The sequence below is a fragment of the Chiloscyllium plagiosum genome, unplaced genomic scaffold (genome assembly GCF_037043375.1).
Source record: "Chiloscyllium plagiosum isolate Xiang-an unplaced genomic scaffold, Cpla_swu_hap1 HiC_scaffold_42, whole genome shotgun sequence".
Lineage (NCBI taxonomy): Eukaryota > Metazoa > Chordata > Chondrichthyes > Orectolobiformes > Hemiscylliidae > Chiloscyllium > Chiloscyllium plagiosum.
The window spans coordinates 18768455-18792693 of record NW_028270180.1 but is presented as its reverse complement, the minus strand read 5'-3'; the positions used below and the strand labels follow the sequence as shown (position 1 = coordinate 18792693).

At 39.5% G+C, this 24239-nt stretch overlaps 1 protein-coding gene across 5 annotated transcripts in view; it reads right to left on the bottom strand.

The window, feature by feature from the left end:
* Positions 1-24239, bottom strand: part of vps13c (vacuolar protein sorting 13 homolog C) — a 287267-nt gene that overhangs the window by 145254 nt on the left and 117774 nt on the right. For all 5 annotated transcript variants that reach the window (XR_015754174.1, XM_043680595.2, XM_043680591.2 and 2 more), the window contains 8 exons: positions 23720-23852; positions 22447-22534; positions 17761-17930; positions 15124-15277; positions 11713-11792; positions 10522-10581; positions 5857-6028; positions 2689-2805 (listed from right to left, as the gene is read on the bottom strand). Coding sequence is in view for 4 of the 5 variants with exons in the window: in XM_043680595.2 (XP_043536530.2) it covers positions 2689-2805; positions 5857-6028; positions 10522-10581; positions 11713-11792; positions 15124-15277; positions 17761-17930; positions 22447-22534; positions 23720-23852 (974 nt within the window). In the remaining variant the exon portion in view is untranslated. The remainder of the gene's footprint in view (positions 1-2688; positions 2806-5856; positions 6029-10521; positions 10582-11712; positions 11793-15123; positions 15278-17760; positions 17931-22446; positions 22535-23719; positions 23853-24239) is intronic.

Below are 24239 nucleotides of genomic sequence, written 5' to 3'. Positions count from 1 at the left end.
TAAGTGATGGATGCAGTCACATCGTTAATAGACATTTGAATAAGTACATAAATAGAAAATGTTTGGAGGGATATGGGCCAAATGCAGGCAGATGGGACTAGTTTAATTTAGGAACATGGTCAGCATGGACTGGTTGGACCAAAGGATCTCTTTCCATGCTGTATGACTCAATGGCTCGAAGTGCATAATGTAAAGATATTGAATTTATATAGCCCCTTAATACATTTACATATCTGTGATGTCACGAAGTGCACCCGATTATTTTTTTCCAGGACTGGAAAAAGTAGTGAAGTGTACTTATGAAAGCTGGGGCAGCACAGTGGCTCAGTGGTTAGCAATGCTGCCTCACAGCGCCAGGGATGCGGGCTAGCCTCCAACCTCAGGCAACTATCTGTGTGGAGTTTGCACATTCGCCCTGTGTCTGCGTGGGTTTTCACTGGTGCTCCAGTTTCCTCTCAGCCCAAAGATGTGCAGGCTATTTGCAAGAGCCATGGGAAGCGTAGGTTTACAGGGACAGGGTTACGTGGCGAGTCTGTGTGGGATGCTCTTCAGAGGGTGGGGACTCAATGAGCCAAATGGCCTGTTTCCATGCTGAATGGATTCTTTTAAAAAAAAATTCTCAGTCAGTAAAATCAGCTTTTTTTTGCATATTTAACAAGCAGGTGCAACAAATTCTCAGCATGTTAATTATTTCACATAGCTAGAATTTTAAACTCATTTACACCTTGAGTCATTTGGGAATTCAGAATGTGAATATTATACGAGAGATGCTGCCAAAGCTGTTTGCCTGGCACTCCTCAGGGCAAATGCAAGAATACCAAATTTCAAATGATCATAATTTATACTGCAGGAGAAAAGGGTAGTTGGCAAGGCAACTCAGTGGTTGAGATACCACCATGGATAAAGGAACAAGAAACTCAAAATAACATTTCCAACCTTCAATGTGATTCTGAGATTAGGAAGCAATCTTGGGAATAGCTAACACCATTGCGGGGTGTTGGAACTGCTGCAATGATATTAGGTACAGTGGTCCTGGTTTTTAACTCAGCCAAGGTTAAGAAATAACAGCAGTCAGGATGGCATTACTTGGAAGGGAATTTACAAGCAGTCATGTTCCCATCTGCTGCTTTTGTCCTTCGAAGTGGGTTTGGGAAGTGCTCCGAAAATAGTCTTGACAAGTTGTGTTTGACAAGTTGCCAGACCATGGCAACACGACGCCTGGAGGAAGAGCGCCTCATCTTCCGCCTAGGAATCCTCCAACCACAAGGGAGGGATGCAGATTACTCCAGCTTTCTCATTTCCCTTCCCCCCACCTTATCTCAATCCCAACCCTCAGACTCAGCACCGCCTTCTTGATCTGCAATCTTCTTCCCGACCTCTCCGCCCCCACCCCCTCTCCGGCCTACCACCCTCACCTTAATCCCCTTCCACCTATCGCATTCCCAACACCCCTCCCCCAAGTCCCTCCTCCCTACCTTTTATCTCAGCCTGCTTGGCACACCCTCCTCATTCCCGAAGAAGGGCTTATGCCCGAAACGCCAATTCGCCTGCTCCTTTGATGCTGCCTGACCTGCTACGCTTTTCCAGCAACCCATTTTTCAGCTCTGATCTCCAGCATCTGCAGTCCTCACTTTCCCCAAGTTGTGTTTATTAAAGGATACATAATGCCAAACCCTACGTGCCAGCAGTGGCAACAGTGCATTTTAAGGTGATGAAAGGGGAGGTAATTGAGAAGGCTGCTGAAGTTTCCAATCATTTATTTCTTCTTGCATGGGATATGGTTACTGCTGACAAGGCAGCATTTGTTGTCCATCCCTAATTGCCCTTAAACTGAGTGACTGGCTAGGCCATTACAGAAAGCAGTTAAGAATAAAACACATTGCTGTTGATCTGGAGCCACATGTCGCCAAACCAAGTAAAGCAGTCAGATTTCATCTGTGAAAGGACCTTGGTGAACCGAATGATTCCATTTCAAACAATCATAATTTATCATCACAACAGATACTAACTTTTCATTGCAATTTACTCAGAATCACTACAGTGTGGAAACAGGCTCTTCGGCCCAACATGTCCACACTGACCCTCCAAAGAGTATCCGCCCAAATCTATTACTCTGCATTTACACATGATGAATGCACCTAACCGACACATCCTGGAACACGGCAGGGACAATGTGCAAACTCCACACACAGTCATCAGAGGCTAGAATCAAACCCGGGTCCCTGGCACTGAGAGGCAGCAGTGCTAACCACTGAGCCACCATACTCATTGAATTTGAATGCCGTTAGCTGCTGTGGTGGGATTAGGACCCATGTCTCCACATCATTAGCCTGGATTATTAGTCCAGTGACATTACTATCATATCACCACCTCCAATTAACCCATTTGACGTAGGGAAAATAGTCATGTTTTAGTCCGAGTGGCGCACATACATGACAAAACAACATTTCACGGATATAAAATATTCTTAAGACAAGCTGTTTCTAAACATCATCTGCCTTTCAATGTAAAACAAAAGCTGACATAGGCCATTCTGTCCTTGATATCAGCTCATACACTATGTAAGATCTTTGTTAATTTTCTACCTCAAATCCAAACATTATGGCTGTTAAATCCACAGAGGAAATTTGAATGGCGAAGAATAAGTAATAGATAATAATGTTAGTTCTCATTAAATCTATGTCTTACCTTGTACTCTAATGTCTGCAATACTGCACTTTTCATCACACACAGCTACATTAAACGCATTCATCACTGCAAACATCTTGAAAGCAACCAGGTCAGCATCCTTTGAGCTTTTCAAAACTGCCAGAAAGAGTGCAACAAACTCAGATGCTTTTGTTCGTTACATCAAGCAATCAAGAAAAATACTTCAAATAAAAAGCTATTTCTTCTTAAAGTACTGTTTGGGAATAGGTAAACAGTTTGTTTATAGATATTAGTGATTTGACTTTATGCTGTGTTCCAGTCACAGGATGAAAGCATGATCTCAGAGATAATACATAGCAGCCATAAAAAATAAGGGTGTGTGTAAAGGATGGTTCGACTGTTTTTAAGGGATACAGAGGTATCCCTGCAGGTGATAAAAGTCAGATTTACTGTTCTGCAGGTGATACAGCAAAGAGGCACAGTAGGTTGTTTGACAGGCTGTAATTATGGATTGTCCTTAATAACTACTGGGCTGCAGACAAAGACAGCCACACAGTAAAGAAACAAGAATTCCACGGTTCAACACTACAAATAGACACAAACCTCATAAGGAGCTGAAAATAAAAGGTGGGAGAAAGAAAATTTATATTTGTTCCTGTAACAAACAGAAATAATTGAGCAGTGTCAGTTAACATTACTTACATATTTTAAAGTCTTCATAATCCCTCCTTGGACAACACTGCAAAATAAAACTTAAGTTCCCCATCATGATTTGGAGATGCCGGTTTTGTACTCGGGTGTATAAAGTTAAAAATCACAACACCAGGTTATAGTCCAACAGGTTTAATTGGAAACAGTAGCTTTTGGAGCACCGCTCCTTCATCAGGTGGTTGTACCCACCTGATGAAGGAGCGGCCCTCCAAAAGCTAGTGCTTCCAATTAAAGCTGTCGGACTATAACCTGGTGTTGTGTGATTTTTAACTAAATTCCCTGTGATCGCCAATGTTGGTTTGATTTGCACATGGACACAGAACCTTTATGGGCTGACCTCTCAACATATTGAACATGCATCAACTGAGATATCGGCATGAATAAAGAAAAATAATGCCATTACATTTCTAAGCCTCAAAACATTAACCCCAATCAGGGGACTGTCTACCTCGTAACAATTTTTCCTGTGGCTTCTTTTTGAAGTTGCACGTAGGCTTGCACTGCACAAGTAAATAGATCATAGGATCTGCACAGTGTGGAAGATGGCCATTTGGGCAATCAGCTCCACATCAACCCTCGAAATAGCATTCTGCCCAACCCGACACCCCCTACCCTATCCCTGTAACCCTGCATCTCCCATGACTAACCCACCCTAGCTTACACATATCTGGACAATTTCCCATGGTCAATCTACCTAACCTGCGCATCTTTGGATTTTGAGAGGAAACAGCAGCACCTGGCTGAAACCCAAGCAGACATGGGGAGAATGTGCAAACTCCATGCAGTCAGTCGTTCCAGGATGGAATCGAATCCAGGTCTCTGGCGCTGTGAGGCAGCATTACTAACCACTGAGCCACCATGCCAGCCCTGCAGGTATTTGAATACCGAGGCTAAATTAACTGGTACACCAGCTAGTGCACCCTGGAGAACATAAGAAATATGGGGACTAGATCCTTCAGCCTGTTAAGACTGCTATGTCATTCAATATGATCACAATTTTGAGATTCAACTTTACTTCCACACTACTACTTATCCTTGCATTCCGAGGGATCAAAAATCTGAGTATCTCAGTTTTTAAAATATTCAACTAAGTTACACCCTCAGCCCTCTTTGATACTAAACTAAACTCGTAAGATCACAAACCTCTGAGCAAAAAAAAAATTCTCATTTCCCTTATCCAAAGTGATCAATCCCTTCTTGTGAAACAGTCTCTGATGCTCTAGTTTCCCCAGACAGTGAAAATAACCTCTCGATATGTAGCTTGTCAAACCCCTTCATAACCTTAAACAAAAACAGATTATTGCTGATGAAACTCAGCAGGTCTGATTGCATCTGTGGGAAGAAAGCAGAGTTAACGAAGTAGAGTGTCACTGGACTCTAAACATTAACTCTGATTTCTTCCCATAGCTGCTGTTAGACCTGCTGAGTTTTGCTAGTTCTTGAAGATCTCCAGCTTCCACAGTTCTTTGTTTTATTTTCCGTTTCATAACTTTGAATATCTCAATGGGATCACCTTTACCATCTATGCACTATGATCATGTATCATTGTATCAAACTTGAAATTGATTGGTCACAACATCAGTAACTGGAGAAAATGCCAGCCAAATGAATATATTTTTGTCACACAAGAGCTTACCTCATGATGAGTCAGGATTAGGCAAGAACAAAACATTGTTAGCAAAGTTGTTGTTTCCTTTAATTAGATAATGATGTATAAACCATCTCAGTGAAACCAAATTCAAAAATTTGCTTCAAGCATAAATTACAGTGTAAGCTTGAAAATATCTCCTCAAAGCTATCATGTTTTCAAAACCCTCTCAGTAAAGTGGGTATGGAGGAGGCTGAAACAACAAATCTATTCAATTTACAACGTGACACATAATACAAACATCTCAAAGCAACTGCAAGAAAAAAGTGCTAATGAAGTCACTTGAGGAAGAACTAACTTGCATATATACAATTGAAACCAAGAAAGGCAATTCTTGGAAATCTGAAATTAAAACAAAAACAAAGTGCTGGGGAAACTCAGCAGATCTTCCAACATCTAAAGTGATAGAAGCAGAGTTAACATTGAGCCCAAGTGAGCCTTCATGAGGTTCTCATTAATATATTCGCAATTACAAGGCATTTCAGATAATCTCGGATGCCCAAAGTAGAACACATACAAAGAATTACTACTAAAATGCATCCACTGTTAAATAGGGAAACACCAACAGTGTTGCAAAGATTCTCCCTCCATCCATAGGACAACTATCATGCTCTCTGTAGCCAACCAGGAATAAAACTAATTGTGGCTACATTGGCACCAGAGTCTAAGACCATCCGTCAACATTTCATAACTTCCAGATATAAAGAGGTAGAATAAATATTATCTGGTCTTTTTAAAAAAAAAGTCACATGCTCTGCTTAGCTAACTGTGATTTGACTCCACTAACATTAACTACTCCAATTCATTAAGAAACAATTCTGACATGAAGTCCTACTAATGCTATGTACCTGTTCTCGATGTAACCCCTTTATCGAGATCCTCTTCCCGCTTTTGAGCATTTGTTTCACGATCTCGATCAATCGAGCCCGTGTCAGCTGATGGGATAACTACGGTCAGGAAATTGATGGTTGATAGTAAGGCTTTTGTATGCAGAAGAAAGTTAAGTGAAGAAAATGTGACCTGTTGGTAAAACAAAATAATAACGTCATCCATTCTATATAATTTTACTAGATTTCAGCAGTGTATTTCAATCTAACTTTAAATTGAAAAGATCTAGTGTCTATTTCTGCTTTTTATAATTACTTTTGTAATCTATAGATTTTGTATATTATATTCATGTCACTCATTCAGAAATACTAAAAGCCTCCATTTGTGAGAAGTGTGTATCTAACACACAAAAGCCATTCTATAGAACCACTAAAATGGCAAAAAATGGAGGAAAGTACATTTACAGCCTTGAGAGGAACGATTTATTTTCAATCCAAGAAAGAATCAGAGAATAAGTTTGGGAAGACACTGAGTGAAGAACAGAAATGGAGATTGAACTGATCTTCAATGGATAGCTTACATATTTTTACATTCATTGATGGGATGTGGTTATCACAGGCTGTGCCAACATTAATTACCCATCCCTAGTTGGCCTCAAGGCAACGGTGGTGAGCTGCCTTCATGAACTGCAGCAATTCATTTGCTGGAGGTCCATGCACAATGTTATTCAGAAGGAGTGATGTGGAGGTGCCAGTGTTGAACTGGTGTAGATAAAGATAAAAATCACAACACCAGGTTATATTCCAGCAGAGTTATTTATAAGTATTTCAAATATAGACTATAATCTGGTGTCAAGTGATTTTTAAATGCGGGAGTAAATTTTTTTAAATACTTCATTGTTAGGATGTAGGCATCACTGGCAAAACTTGAATTAATTATCCATCCCTAGTTATTCACAAGTTACTGCGGGCAGACCTACTTAAACAGCTGAGGTTGACATGAAGCCACACGTACAAAATGGACGGGGAGGGGGTTGAAGGAGTTTGACCTGGTCATGTTCTTGTTAATACAATCAGACAAATCAGTTGTGGAAGACATGGTCATGTGAACTCACGGACAATGCATCTATCAACTGGATTGAATAGTGCCAATGTGCCAGCTGTACCCCACCATTTATATGGAGAGTATTCCATCACATGCTAAACTTGTGCTTTGAAGGTGGCGAGAAATTTTGAGGAGTCATTCACTATAGAACTTCTGTCTTCTGGCCTATCGTATATTGCAATAACATATGCATATGCCATGCATGAACTCCTTCCACTAGTTTTCTCTTTAGTTTACTTAACTTCTTTCAAAGTAATGTGTTGCTGGAAAAGCACAATTGGTCAGGCAGCATCGAAGGAGCAGGAGAAACGACATTTCAGGCATAAGTCCTTCATCAGGAATCTGCCCTGAAACGTTGATTCTCCTGCTGCTCAGATGCTGCCTGTCCTGCTGTGCTTTCCCAGCAACACACTCTCAACTCTGATCTCCAGCATCTGCAGTCCTCACTTTCTCCTTCTTTCTAAGTAACGGTAATACAACTGAATGACATGGTAAGATGGGTATTTAGTTTCTTTTCTTTGTGAAGAGAAGGTATTTGATGAAGCAGCTGAAAATGTTTATGGCAAGACAGTATACTGAGGAACTCCTACAGTGATTTACAAAAAAGGAGCACGACCTGCAATCATCTTTCTCTTAGTGCTTGCTACAACATAAATCAGTGGAGACTTCTCACTTTATTCCTGTTGTTTTGAATTTTACTCTATATTTGACCTCAAAGCAAAACTCAGTCGAATGGTGCTCGGACGTCAAGAGCGTTCCCTCTTAGTTCACCTCGAAAGTTCAACCATTGTATTGATGTTAACCCACGACTTCTGGGACCAAGTAGCCTTAGTGGAACTCAAGCTGATTTTAGATGAATAACTTATTTTCCAGCACACTTCCTGCCATTACGGAATTGTTGATTAAACGGTGAATAGCGAAGTAACTTAGCCAGCTTGAATTTAGCCTATTTTTTGTCAGCAGGACACACCTGGGCAATTTTCGACAATCTAATGTGGATGCCAAGGTTGCAGCTGTGCTGAAACATCCTGGTTAGTGAGTGATCGGGAAACTACTGGACCACAGATCTTCAGAACTACAGCCAAGAACTAATTATGGTCCATCAGTTTTTTTTTTTAAGATTAGATTCCCTATAGTGTGGAAACAGGCCCTTCAGCCCAACAAGTCCACACCGACCCTTCGAAGACACCCAGTCCTATTTCCCTCTGACTAATACACCTAACACTACAGGCAATTTAGCATGGCCAATTCGCCTGACTTGCACATCTTTGAACTGTGGGAGGAAACTCACGCAGACATGGGGAGAATGTGCAAACTCCACGCAGACATGGGGAGAATGTGCAAACTCCACACAGACAGCCGCCCAAGGCTGGAATTGAACCTGGGACCCTGGTGCTGTGAGGCAGCAGTGCTAACCACTGAGCCGCCCCAGGTCCAATTTTTGTTATATCCATTGCACTATACTTTCTCTGGACATCATATGAAGTGATTTGATACAGCAGAAGACCAACAGGTGCGATAGTGGGAATCTCAAGAGGAAGTTGAGAAGGGTCAATCACTCACCACCTTTGATAACAACAACTGCATCAGCTTTGTACTCACGAGACAAGCTTAATCAATGGGGATTTCATGAAAGCTCCTCCTCCCTTAAGTTGATTCTCCGGATTGCAGAGGAGTCATTTTGGACTCAAAACATGAAGTCTGTTTTTCGAGCCACAGATTCTACCAGACCTGCTGACTTTCACTAGCATTTTGCTTTTATCCCTGGTACTAACCCTGGCTTACTACATGCTTCATAGAACTAGCAATGGATGCCTGCCTTAAGGGTGATAGATGAGTGAGGGAACACAATTCAGCTGCTGTTGTTGACCCACAGTGCCCCAAATAGGATGCTCAATTTTGAGCTTCAAACTTGTCTGTGATACAGGGTGCATGTGTGTCTGGTTAAAAGATATCATTCTGTGAATTACATCAGATTATTGCTCAACTAATACACAGGACAGCTCTCTGAGCTTTGGCACAAGACTCCCAGTGTTAATGAGGAAGATTCTGTACGGTCAAATGAATTTAATGAGACTCCACTATCTTGTTCAAATTTGTTCCTTATGTAAAAGGAACTTCATTTTCACAAGTACAATTTAAAATTAACAGTATTGTAATGCAAGATCGCAGGCTGAAAGGCTTGTTGGAACCTTTCATTAATCAAAATATTTGCTTCAGTTCAAGTGGAATTATGCCCAATGATGTTCTTTTAATCATAAACCTCAAAGAAATTCTCCACAAACTGTATACAACAAACAAATGACAACAAAATGCGAGAGGTCGGAGGGCTTGTTTCCATACTGTAGGGAATCTAATCTAATCTAAAATCTCCAAACTGTATTAACTAAGCCTTGCAATGGTATTTCAGAGATTACTTGGGTACTGATTAATACTGAGCCATGTACTCTTTCCAATTTTTAACACATGGTTGAACAAACAACACTTTAACTTGCAGTACCTTATCATTTTCTGTGATAACATAGATACCTATGTAATTTGAATAAATGGGGTAGAGGAGATGAAGGGGAACACACCGGATAACTGTTGCTTCTCTATTGCAATTCAAGCAGCCATTCCCATCTTCATTTTAATTCAACAGCATGAAATTCTCCACCGAATCAAGTCAACATTTGGGACTTTTAAATAGAAGGAAACAAGAATCACTTGGTATAAGGTGGGATATTTCAGAATTTACATTGTGGGCCGAAGGGCTTGTTTCTGTGCTGTACTGTTCTTAATTGAAGTGCAAACAAACTTTGCTGGAAGGACAGTGCTGCAACTGCCAAGGGTTGAAAAATTACAAACTATTTTTCCTCTTAAGAACAGGTGTTTTTTTTTTATGTAACTGCAGTCACAGACAGCAAACGTCATCATTCTGCAAAAAAGTAGGCCAAATTCCATTCCTTTGAGAGTTCATAGAAAAATTATCTCCGCCTGCACTGTGTTGTTCTAAGATTCTGCCTTCAGTATTATCAGATTAAATACTCTCCCCCTCTCTATGGTCTACTAATTTTCACAAAGCATACAAAAGGGACAGCATTTTATCTGGTTATTGAGCTTATGTCACAAATGTACTTTATATAAAAACGTAATATCATCCCTGCACACTAAATTAATGTAAATTATTATGTTATTGTAGTGAATTCAACCAATATTCAAACTTGACCTACAAATTAGACCAGAAAGTTTTATGACCCTACTCCTTATAACATCCAATATTAAACAGATTACACTTAAATGTGGGTCAAGAAACTAGGACAAAAGCTTTTCAAAAATCCTGAAATACTTAAATCATACGCAACTGAAAAAATGAAATGTATTGACATTTACATTTTTTAAAATATTGTATGAGTCAGTTTTGACAGTTCATTGTATCCGAGCAAAATCCATTTTCTTGTGAATAAAGCTCATTAACCTAGATTTCAAAGTGTTAGTCATTTTTTTCAAATTAAGTAACAAATTTTGTGAAGATGTTTTTAATCAAACCAGTCTTCTTCAGCTGGCCATCATGCTGCTGAGGTAGAACAATAATTGCTTACCTTCAGCATTTGTTCAGTGTTGTTGTAATTACTTTTAAAATGTGGTCCATTTTTATCAGCCTGCAAAACAATATTTTTACAAGTTAATTCCACTTCAGTACTGACATAATGAACAGCAAATACTGATTATTACCCTTCCTTAAGGTAATGATAAAGACTTGCAGTAACATAGCCTTTTTCACAAACATCAGACTTCCAACAAGAGCTTCAGCCCATGAAGTAGCTATTGCCACTTTTGTAAATAATGTTGGATATAATTTACAACTCCTACAAACAGCAATGTGATAATGATCCAAACTGCTGTTGTTGGTGTTTGAGGCAGGACATTGGCCTGAACTCCCCCCTTCTTCTTCCAAATAGTGGAATGGAATTTTGCTCATTCATGGAAGTTGGCAGGTGGGACTTTGGCTTAACTTTTCAATAAGTCAGCACCCCCGACAAAGTACCACTCTATCAGTAGTGCACACAAGTGTCAAGCTTTCATTATGGGCAGCACAGTGGCTCAGTAGTTAGTACTGCTGCCTCACAGCACCAGAGACCCAGGTTCGATTCCAGTCTTAGGTGACTGTGTGAAGTTTGCACGTTCTCCCCATGTCTGTGTGGGTTTACTCCTACAATCCAAAGATGTACAGGTTAGATGGATTGGCCATGGTAAATTGCCCCATAGTGTTCAGGAATGTGTAGGTTAAGTGCATTAAGTCAGGGGTAATGTAAAATAATGGGTTAGGGGCATGGGTCTGGCTGGGTTACTCTTCAGAGGGTCATTGTGGACTTGATGGGCCTAACGGCCTTATTTTCACATTGTGGGGATTCGATGGGGATTTTAATTACAAAATCAGAAGTTGTTGGAAAAGCTCAGGTCTGGTAGCATCCGTGGCGAGAAACTAGAGTTAACATTTCAGGTCCAGTCACCCTCAGAACTGACTGACTTCTCTCCACAGATGCTGCCAGACCTGTTGAGACAGTCCAGCAATTTCTAATTTTGCTTCTAATTTATAGCATCTGCGGTTCTTTCAGTTTTTACTTTGTCATGCTTTGATTTTGGTTTTCAGCCTTAAACCCAGAACCTTGTCATTCAGGTTAGAATGCCACAAAATGAGCTACAACCGATAGCACGTATAAAGAAAATACTTCTAACTCATTGGAACCATTGATATCTATGTTTTATCTTTCGGATATATTTAGAGAAACCTTAATGTATTCCACTTTCAGAAGATCGGAACCTGGCGTATCTGCACAGCTTATCAAGTCTAACTTCTGATTTTGGGCATCTGGAAAACACAAAGTCATGAAATCCAGTTTTAGCACATCTCACTCAAAGATGTCTCAGGATTAAAGCATCAGTGATTGATGTAATAGAGAGCTGTGGGTGCTTATCCAAAACCTCCAAAACCACATGTTTTCTCACCAATTAAACCACATGTGAAATTCATCTAATATTGGTTCTTAACAGGTCCCAAATCAATCAGAGTAGTTTTTTCAACATCATGATTTCCATCTTACTTCCTCACTTTAGTTTGTTAAAAACATTACAAGTTACCAACTTGGAGAAATAATTAAATGCTAGAACTGCCCACAAAATAATGATGGCAAAAGATAGCACTCTCTCCAACAAGTGCAGGTTAAACTCAGTTCCACAGCCGGAAACATCATTTGGGCTTTGGGAATTCCAGACCTCTTAGCACGGAATACATTGCAGAGCTTGTGATTTTGAAAGTTTTCCAACACAACTAGAGAAGCTAGAGCACACCACAATTCACATTATGGAACGGCTAAACAGAATTGCTCAGCGTTATCAGGATGACAACAGGGATGAGGAACTTCGAAGCAGATACCAACAGTTTTTGAACTTTAAACAAGTCAAGATGTCTGGGGACTCTGCAGGGAAAGTGTGGTTAAAGTCAAAAGATCAGTTATGATCACATTGAATCGGGAAGTGGTTATGAAGGGCTATTGGCCCACTCCTGCTCAGATTTCTTCCATCAATTATGTGGAAACATTTGAGATATGAAAACGGTTGCTGGAAGGCCATTATGATCCCATTCATGATCATGACTTATTATTTTGCAACATAGAAGTCATGGTGGGAAACCACTGAACATATTCATACAATGTACTTTGAACAAAAGAAGACAAGTTTTTATTTGCAAAAAGAAGAAAGAAAGAGCTTGACAAGTTGGGAAGATCAAATCATAAACAAGGAAAAGATAGATTAAGACTTATTTCCCAGCAATATCCTTGACAGATACTCCACCTCAGTGAAGTAATACTCCTGTCTTCATTCTCTAAATTCTTAGACAACTGATGAGGTTGCAAGCATTTCCTTTCAGCAAATTTCTGCCATTTCCTGAATGTGATTCTCCCTATTACTCTGAGACACATTGAGAAAAATCAATGAGTTAGCCTACATCAATGAGTTCTGAGAAAAACATTAGAGCTTTTTCCAGTTACTTATAAGCAGTTAAAACAGCGAAGCAGCACAACTGCTGGTGTGAATCTTTTCTTTTGAACTAAACCTGATCCTGTCCTTTTTCTTTCTATGGGTCATAAAATCTCAACTGAGTAAACAGGACTTGGAGATGCCGGAGTTGGACTGGGGTGTACAAAGTTAAAAATCACACACCACCAGGTTATAGTCCAACAGGTTCAATTAGAAGCACTAGCTTTCGGAGCACCGCTTACTCATCAGGTGATGAAGGAGTTGCGCTCCAAAAGCTAGTGTACTTCCAATTAAACCTGTTGAACTACAACCTGGTGCTGAGTGATTTTCAACTGAGGAAACATTTCAACAACTCCTTCACCAGACATTTACCCAAGTGCTTTGTTGAAAAGCTGCTTTGACCCAATGCTTACAAAAGTTTCTGGTCTTGAAATAAAGACACTTCCACAAAATTAAAAACCAAGCACCCATTTATCTCTACTTTAGAACCGAAGTTTGCAAATAAAAATAATAAGTTAGTGACTTACAGCACACCTTGTTGGGGTAGTTAATTGTGTGCTTCCTATGGCAAGAAAATCAGTAACCAGAGGTAACAAATTTAAAGTACCTTGCAATACCTGGGGAGACTGGCACAATTTCGTTCATGTAGAGGGATTTGATGAGGAACATGCTACTTGAAATGGAGGTGGAATCAACTTTAAGACCTGAAGAATACTAACTTGCAAAGTTATGGAGAAAAGTTGGAGTGGGAATCTAAATTAGGCAACTCCTTTAAACAGTCAGCAAGGACACAATGGTTTGAATGGTTTCCATTTCATGCTGTAAGATTCTGTAATTATTTAAATGGAAGGAGTTAGAGCATGCCACAAGTATACATAATACACTTGACAACTGTACCAACTCGTTTTCTCTCTCAACATTTTCACCCTACATTTTATGCCCCCATAATCACCAAGCAAAATAGCAGTGATTGGAACCAGGTGGATCTTATTGACTGTGAGTTCCCTGATTGGGGTTAATGTGGGCCATTCATGGAGCCCCAGATGACAGATATAAATTGGGGACTCAGAGTGTCTCCTCATTTCAGGAATGACTCCGAGGTGGCTAGTCACAGCCAGAGTACATTGCATGTGTAAATAAAGTCAGAAGTCACATGACACCAGGTTATAGATCAACAGGTTTATTTGAAATCATAAGTTTTTTAAGCCCTGCCCCTTTGTCAGGTGGCTATAACCTGGTGCCATGTAACTTCTGACCTTGCCCACTCCAGTCCAACACTAGCACCACCACACCACAAATAAAGTATGACTTGGTGGTGGGATACTGGCCTCTCTGTAGTTATTTCAATAAATGTTAAGCGAACCACATACATTACACAATATTTAGAGAGACCTGGCTGTATCAGTCAAGAGGGCGAAAGTGAGGACTGCAGATGCTGGAGATTAGAGTGGAGAGTGTGGTGCTGGAAAAGCACAGCAGGTCAGGCAGCATTCGAGGAGCAGGAAAATTGATGCTGTTTCGGGCAAAAGCCCAAGACATTTTACCCGAAAAGCCGATTTTCCTGCTCCTCGGATGCTGCCTGACTTGCTGCGCTTTTCCAGTGCCACACTCTCAGCCCTGCATCAGTCAAGAACCTCACAAAAGAGCCATAAAAGGATCTTCAGGCATTCCTTCCTCTTACCACACACACCTCAAGGCTAATTAACAATCCCACACCAATTCAGCCTCAGCAAGGCAAAAACTAAACAAAACCATTGCTGTCACTTGGCACTATAAATTACCAATTTCAACAACAGTATGCTATCCTGTGTTATAATAAAACACACACTAAACTATGAACTATTTGATGCTTAAGTATTTGAATTCCAACAACTTAGGAACATACAGATGTTCAGAAAAGGTTTTCAAATCTAAGATTAAAGTTGAATTAATTTTGACATTACTACGAAGGTATAAAAAGCTTGTTCAAAGTGGCTATAGTTATTAGGTTCTCCAAAGAAAAGGAATTTTTCCAAAAATCAGAATTGTGTAGTTCATTGATTTTTATTTTAGTAACATTGCTGATACAAAGGTTGAGATTCTGTTTGTGAAATATATTTATTGCCTTTTTTAAAACGATCTCATTTTATCATTTGGGGGGAGCTTAAGAGGTAAATACTCACCAGAAAATTCACAATAATCTAAGGTGATTTTCTTCAAATATGATGTAGATGTCAAATCAAATGTTCTGATGTTCACTTCAGTCCCCAACTGTGACACACTAAAAACAAGCAATGGCTTCTCCTGGTCTTCTTGCCTTGTCAGTTCAACGACTACCTACAAGATACCAAAACGTAACTCAACGTAACTCAACATAACAATGCAACAAAATGTGCTCGCTTGCTCGAAGTACATATTCCAATCTACATGCAGTTTTGACCACCTTGCTAGCAACATATAGGTCAAAGAGCCATAAATCTTTCACATTCAAGATGCAAGTTTGACTTTTGATGCAAATTTCAAGTCACTTACCATTTCACGATGTCCCTGTGATTGATGGGGAGCTGCTGAAAAGAGGCAAAAGTGCCTTTTTCTTGATTACAATCTACAATAATTAAAACTGGCTGAAAGGGTCTTATTAGAGGTGAGATGTAAGTAATGCGTCTTTCGCTGAAGTCTGTGACAATTCTTTTCATAAATACTTTTATTATGATTGAATTTTTTTATCAAAAATAAAATTACTTTAAAATAGAAGAACAATCTTGCAATATAACAACAATAAAATGTAAACAAACTACTACTCTACTCCACAAACAATTTAGGAACAAAAGAAAACTCCACACAAACTACAATTCAATAAATAACTAAATCAAAACATAAAGCAACTAAATTAAACGGAGTTGAAATAAGGCAAATTACATTAAACTATGTTAAGTTGCAACACTCAGCACAATCCCAAAACTCCCCATCAGCAGGAGCATCAGTTGGCATACCCATATTTGTTCAGAATTCTTCCTCCCAGGGGCCCCTGCTAGACACAGCCTTCATGGCCACACAAAAGCCCTGACCAATAAGTCTGCATTTTATGGTTCAAAAAGGGCCGCCACGTCCTATTAAAAAAGTTCTGTTTTCTGGTGCACCATACTTGTAAGGAAGTCCAGGAGGACATGCTCCATAACTAACCTGCGCCATCCCGAGTCCTGGGGGATTTTTCCACACCCAGCCCATCCGAATGTTCTTCCTCGCCAAAATGAAAGAATATTAAACAATGTCTTCCCATGCGCGCCCCAAGAGGGGAGATTCGGCAAACCCAAGAGGAAGGACACCAGATCTATCTTGACCTCCGTTCCCATGACCCCTTCCAAAACACTCGTTATAGTGCCCCAATATCTACGAAGCTTGTGGCATGATCACAAGCAATGAATAAGAGTACCAACATCTACTTTACATTTGAGGGTGACATAATTCTTAATCACACCAAAAATAAAGGTGACCCAGAGTGTGGGATCACTGTATTCTTGGTCTTGATCATACATCCTGGAAGATTTTGAGAACTACAAACCTTCTTTCAATACTGACTACAATTATTTTCAAAACAATACCTATAAGCTTTATCTGAGCATACAAACATGGAATGGTGCATGGAACAAGAGAAACCAGAATTATTCTGTAGAAATGCTTTAAAACAAAGAGCCACATACCAAGAACAGCGTCCACCACTTGAACCACACTTGGAAGCATGACCAGTAATAGTCATGCCATCTGATCCAGATCAGCCATAATTTAATTGACAAAGATGCAATACTGATACAAAAACAAATTCAAATGAGCTCAATGCCAACATACAAAAAATGTTTTATAAACAAAATCACAAGTTGCCGGAAAAGCTCAGCAGGTCTGGAAGCATCTGCAAAGAGAAATCAGAGTTAACTGATTCCTCAGAACTGATGGTAGCTATGAAAATATCGAGTCATATGCATAAGATGGGGTGGGGGCATGGGATAAGGAGTAAATGATAGGTGAGGAAAGAGCCCAAAGACAGGGAAGAATAATTGGACAGACAAAGGAGCGAATAGTGATCTGGCTAGAAAGGTGAATAGTTGTTAATAGATACTATTAGCAGCTAACAATAGGTAGTGCATAATGGCAGACTATGTGATAACCTGGAGTGTGGAGTTGGGGGCCCCCCCAAGTTGAAAGTGAGACGCTGTTGTTCTTTCCGGCTGCACTGAGCTTCGCTGGAGCACTGCAGCAAGCCTGAGACACAGATATCAGCCAGGGTACAGGGTGGGGTGTAAAAGTGGCAGGCAACTGGAAGCTCAGGGTCTTTTCTGCAGACAGAACGTAGATATCCTCAGTCCCCACTTGGGACCTGCAGCCCTCTAGACTCCCTATCGAGTTCAATAATTTTAGGGCCTGAACTCTTCCATGTTCATGCCCCCAACCCCACAAACCAGACGTTATCATCATATAGTCGGTTATTACACACAACCCATTGTTAGGCACTAACAGTCCCCCTTTAGAGCTATTTCACCCTTCTAACCAGTTCGTTATCCACTCCTTTGTCTGTCAAACTGCTCTTCTCTCTCTTTGGGCTTTATAATCACTTTTCATTTACTCTTGAACCATATCTTCTGCATTTAAACTGATATGTTCTTAGCCAACATCAGTTCTGAGGAAGAGTCACTTGATCCAAAATGTTAACTCAGGTTTCTCTTCATAGATGCTGTCAGACCCACTCAGCTTTTCCAGCAACTTAGGTTTTCGTTTCTGTTTTACACCATCTGCAGTTCTTTCAATTCTTAGAAAATGTTTGATACCTCTTTCACTTCGAACTTCAGCTGGAGATCTGTCAGTTCCTCACAGACACTCTCAAGGTCCTCTTGCTGAACATGATAGGGCTGTGCATCGCCAGCTGCCATTACAAGTTCACTTGGCAAGTCAGCTTCTTCCTTTGCATCACAGAACTCTGCTTCAGATTCCAGTGAACCTAAGAAACAAGATTGCATATTAGTTGAAAGGAAACAAGAAACCATGACCATTTCGAAGCAGTAGTACTCAAATTATTCCAGACATAAAACATTTGCAGGCAATAAGCAAAACAAAACAACCCACCTCCAAGACCAAGCAGAATCTTGATGAAATCAGACAGCTGTACAGCTGCAAGTTCAGAATCCGCAAATCCATCACTGGTCTTGTAATAGTTTCTTAACCAAAAGTAACAAACTGATGTGGACATCAGGTAGAAATTAATTAAAATTAAATATTAAATTGATAGTTAGAAGTCTAATATAACTGGTAAATCGCAAAAGCAATTGTGCACAAATGCAGAAAGCCCTTCTTGTCAGTCTGAGATTTGAGCCAAACGGAAAATTATGGCTAATACTAACTCTGGCAAAGGTTCCTTCCACCTGAAGTAAATTGTTGCACCATCTCACAAGCTGCATCAACCAAAACAGCAAGGGAAATGGGTGCATGAGGGCACATGTTCCAAGTTCACCTCCATGCCCCGACTCCAAAATAAATCCATGTTCCTTCATAATCTCAGTCAAAATCCTGAAATTTCCTACCCAACAGCACTGTAGTAACACCTTCACCACTCAAGACTGCAGTATTTCGAAAGGTCTACCACCACCTCAAAAGACAGTAGGCATGGTCAATAAAAGACAGCACAGGGAGCAAAATTCACATTCCAACAACAAATTCAAAAATCAAGTCATTTCGTTTCAGCTGTGCGCTTTCCATGACCGACAACAACAACACTGGCCAGTGATACACAAGTCTGACATTTCCATGTACTATATCCAATGAAAAGGACACAAACTTCTGACCAAAGTTTATCATACTGCAAAAGACTCATCTCCAACATTAGCTGTGCTGAAGCACAAAGCACATGACACTTCCCTACAGGTTAGTGAAGAATAACGAAAGTGCAGAACCCCAGTATCTTTTCCCAAGCGCAAGTAGGTGAAAGCGCAAAAGGTTGTCTGCTCATTGCCTTGGCCAAACATGGAGGTGATGAATGGAAGTTAAACCTAGTTCGACAAATATAAAATAGCTGTTCCAACTTATTAAAAGGAAGGCAGCAAGATGGAGCACAGTTATTCAAATCGCACTGGGAAGAAAAATCATGATTTTAGAAATGTTTCACAAGGTAATGCGAAAAACACTCAAAATTCAACAGGACAAGATTCACTGACACTGAAGATCTAGGAGAATTTAGAACAGAAATGCAAGAATTTTGAGAAGATTTGTAGCTCAGGTTGAAGTTCTGGATGGAAGTTTGCTCACTGAGCTGAAAGGTTTGTTTTCAGACATTTCGGCACCATGCTAGGTAACATCTTCAGTGAGCCTCCGGTGAAACACTGGTGTTAGTGACCTGCCTTCTATTTATGTGTTTAGGTTTCCTTGGGTTTCCCAGGAAATGGCATTATCCACCCAAGGAAACCTAAATACAAACTGAAAGCGGATTACGAACACAAGTGCTTCACCGGAGGCTCACTGATGATTTTGCAGAGTATGGTAATGAAACGTCTCAAAACAAACCTTCCAGCTCAGCAAGCAAACCTACATCCAGAATGCAAGAAATATAAGTGGACAACAGGGCCATTCCAGCACACAATCATTAGTTGATCAGTGACCCAAATTTTACTTCCTGAATTATCCACATAGTCCAAACATGCTTGACAACTGAGTATTCACAGTTCTTTGAAATACTCAGATCCTCAGAAAATCTTAGGTGACTTGACATACAAGAGGCTGAAAACATGTTTCGCCATGTTGGACAGTCTAGAACTAGGGGACTCAATTTGACAGTAAGATGGAGATGAGGAAATTTCTGAGGGCCATGAGTCTATGGAATTCTCTTCCCTGAAGGCTGGGTCACTGACTATTAAGGCAGGAAAGCAGCATCGGGCGGCAGAGTGGCCTTCTCCTGCTCCTAACTCGTTAGCTCAATTTCAGAATTCAAAAATTCTCAACCTCTAACTGAAGAAATTTCCCATTTTCATCCAAAATAGCTGGCCCTTTATCTTGAGCCTTTTTTCCCCCGTAGTTTTAGACACTCCTGTCAGGGGAACTAGCCTTAGTAGTGAACCCTTCTCAGAATTTTATACATTTCGATGAGATTACCTCTCATTTTTCTAAACCTCAGGGAACAAAGGACCATTCTACTCATTTAATCTCTCCTCATAGCTCAACTATTACATTCCAGGAATCAATCAAATGAACCATTTTTCTTTCTACCTGCTTTACGGCAAATACTCACTTCCTGAAATAGAGACTAAAACAGTATAAAATGTCTTGGGTGCATTTGCATGAAAGCTCTACATAATTACAGCAAGATTTCATTACTCTTGTACTCCAATCCCACTTCAATCAAATCTTTCCTAACTGCAGGTTGTACCATAAGGTTAACTTTGTTTCAAGTGCCAGAACACCCACTGCTCTCATTACCAAAATCTAATAGCTTCTTGCCATTTAAAAAATACTCAATTCTCACATTATACCTACCAAGATGAATAAATATCTTCACATGTCCCCACATTATTCCCTTTTCTTCTGCAGATTCTACACTTCTCCTCACAGTTTACTTTCTCACCTAACTTTGTATCATCAGAAAGTTGGGACACATTACATTTGGCCCCTTGATCAGTTATTGATAAAGATTGTACATAATTTCACTGCTCACAGTCTGCTGATATCAAAGTGACCCATTTAATTGTACACTGTCCATTAGCCAACTCTCAATGACACGAACACATTACACCTCACCCGACGAATCATCAGCTTGCACGTTTCGCTTTTGTCCACACAGCTTCAACGAACTTTTATAGATATGTCAAAACATGACTTTCCCCTCCTAAAGGATGCTGATTCTGAGCAATCATGAGTGATCTGATCCATTCTTATGGATTCCATCAATTTCAAGATGACTAATGCCAGGCTAAATTGTCTCTCTCTCCCTTCTTTTCCTGAATAACATTATCGCATTAGAAGGGAGATTCGGGTGAAAAGACATGTAGGGGTGATGTCGAGAAGCATTTCTTCGTACAGAGAACATCAGAAATGTAGAACTCTTTCTCTCTCTCACCCTGCCCTCATAAAACCCTGAAGCTAGGTCAATTGAAAAATTCAAAACCAATACTGCCATTACATTAGTCATAGAGATATACAGCATGGAAATAGACCCTTCGATCCAACTCATCCATGCCGACCAGACATCCTCAATAAATCTAGTCCCATTTGTCAGCACTTCACTCATATCCCTCGAAACCTTTCCTATTCATACACCCATCCTGATGCTTTTTAAATATCAACAGCTTATAAAACAGTAACTACTGCTCCTAGAATGAGGAAATCAGCTCCAACACTGAAAATATCTCAAAAAAAGGAGCAGCTCTTACAGACACAATTTTTTCCCATCCTCCATTTTAGATTACAAATTTAGTGAAGATATTAAACAGTGAAGATGACAGAAACAATATGGTAAAAAGGAATTAAATTGCAAATCAACTATTACTCCAATTAAAGATCAAAGACTCCAGATGTTCAATCACTTCTTCCTATTCTTATATTGCCATCATCAATCCATGACATTAGTGCAAGTGAAGCTGTTAAATGACAGTGTAATATTACTTCAGGAAAAAGGTTTATAATGTTACACAAATAAGTCTGAAGAGAGGGAGGAATTCAGATAAAAAAGCCACAAAACTGACAGAGTGGGGAAAGAAAACATGTAAATAAGCTAGGACGTGTCAAATACAGATTTTAATCAGAATGTAAATTGGGACTACAGCATTGAAGGCAAAAGTGGATCATATAAAGTAAGGGACAGGAGGAAATTATAATGAAGAATAAGGACATGGCAGAGTTATTAAACAAATACTTTGCATCTTTCTTCAAGGTTGAAGACAAAGAGCACTCTGGAAATAGTAGGGAACAAAGGAAAAACATGGACAAAATAAATTCATCTTGCATTAGACACTGCAGTGCAGCGCACTCAAAACAATTAGTAATAGCTTGATAGGCTGAAAAGTTTTTATTCTCACTCATGTTTAAACATTCTTAAGCTTCTGAACTAGGCTGACATTTTCCAGCCCAAAAGATGCAATAAACTATTATAAAGAGGTCTCTTTGAAATTTGGTACCTGAGAGATACTGGAAAGAATGTCATGAATTGAAAAAAAATGCAAAACTGCATATCAATTCATATATTTTCACAGGTATAACTGGAAGAAGCACAGAATCAAATTATGCTGTTACTCATTAATACCTTGGCAAGCATCTTCTATTTAGATATTAGATTCCCTACAGAGCGGAAACAGGCCCTTCAGCCCAATAAGTCCATACCGACCCTCTGATGTTTTATAGAGGAGTTTTAAAAATAGAATTTACATTTCTGATAAATATTGAATGTAGGCAAACAAAAGAACACAATTTGAAAATACAGGAACATGCAGCAATAAAGTCATCAGGCCTAAGAAGTTAAGATTCTCAAGGCTTACTTGAATCATCTCCTTCCAGTGATGCTGCAGAACCAACAGCTACCAGATGAGGGTCAAACAACTTCCTTGGTTTTGCAGCCAATGATATCTATCACAAAAATATACAATGTATTATGCTCATAGCATTTGATCAAGGAACATTGAGTATACAAGTCTAAAATTAAGGCTGAATACAAAAACATTTCAATATCAATCTTTTTAAGGTCTATTTAGATCATGAACATTGAGCTCTTCTTGAATATCACTCAAAACTCATGGGCCAGAAAGAGTCTGAATATATATTCAAAGTAAAATAGATGATGATGATGATTAAAAACTCATGTCCAACAAGATGATTTTATTTTAAACACATGCTTAAAATCAAACTGACTGAAGAATTTCTACACTAGGAATTATTTGGCGAGAATTCAAATCAATACAAGAAATATAAAGATTGCTTCGGAAAGGGACAGCAATAAAGTTTAGAGACATTAAAATGTTCAAAACACAAAACTATTAAGTTTCTAGGATGAATTCAGTGTGAAGAAAATAATGACCAAATTTCTTAATATATTTCAAGAGTAACATGCTGCTACAAATATAGAGGGCAATTAAAACACAATAAGTTCATTCCACAGGTTAAGGTAAAGTATATCTTTGGCGGGAAAGCAGGGGTGAGGACCACTTACTGGACATTGACTTCAGCACATATGAAGAGACACATATGTTGGTCTCACCAACCTTTGTATATTTGTCTTCCTTTGAGAGTAAACCTAATTGAGTAGATTGACATCTGGTTCCTTCCTTCAACTGCGATAAGAGATTTAACAACAGCTAAGCTCATACGTAGTGCGTTGACTTAAATATTGCAGATTTAATGGGTCTGATTTTGCTGCAGCTGTTTGATATGCAGAACACATGATAACATGTGGGAGCTTTGTAATTTTACTGTTTCTTGACCTTAACGTTACAGAAAAATTAGTAGGACCTCAACAGCAATGTCAAAAATTTAGAACACACTGTATACAGATTACAGGGGAACAGATTATGACAACATGAAAATAGCAAAACAGGAGAAAAAAAATGTGATTGTCAAGATTGCATAATGCAGGAAACAGTAGCCAAGTACCAATGGACAAGTAACATTTGTACAGGGAAAAATGATTTAAAAAGATATACTGTATACTTCTTGCAATATAGATTTCAGAGAGTACACAAACTGCTTAGAATCAGAGACAAACATTCTCCATTCAAATCATTAGTGCAGTGCAAAAGTATAAGTCATCACACCAACCTTGGCTTTGATGGGAAATCTGGAGGATGACCTCAGAGGTAAGGGAATGCTATCAGTGAGCTCGAAAACGCTTCTGATTTTTTGATCTGACATTCTGACATGGAGTAAAGGGAGTTCACCAGAGACTTTAAACCTAAAAAAAAAATGTTACAATTTGTCTGTATGGAATCCAACACATGAGGAGACAGGAATTCTCAAATCAAACCTAACCTATAACTGCATCAAATAGTTAAACACAGATCACAACAAAACAGATACTGAGGAACCTTGATTATCCTAAGGACACATATGGGGAGTCTTTTGTTCAGTTAATCGAATTCCCGATAATCAAATGCCGGATAACAGTTTAGCCAAGCATCGGGACCTTGCGATCTTGCCAGATAATCCGATATTCGGATAATCGAATGCTGGATAATCGAGGTTCCTCTGCACTACACTGGAGAAGGCAAAAGGAGGTTGCATCCCAATAATGGCAGTGAATCATTAAAGGTGGGAAGTCCACCATCACTGTCAGTGGCCA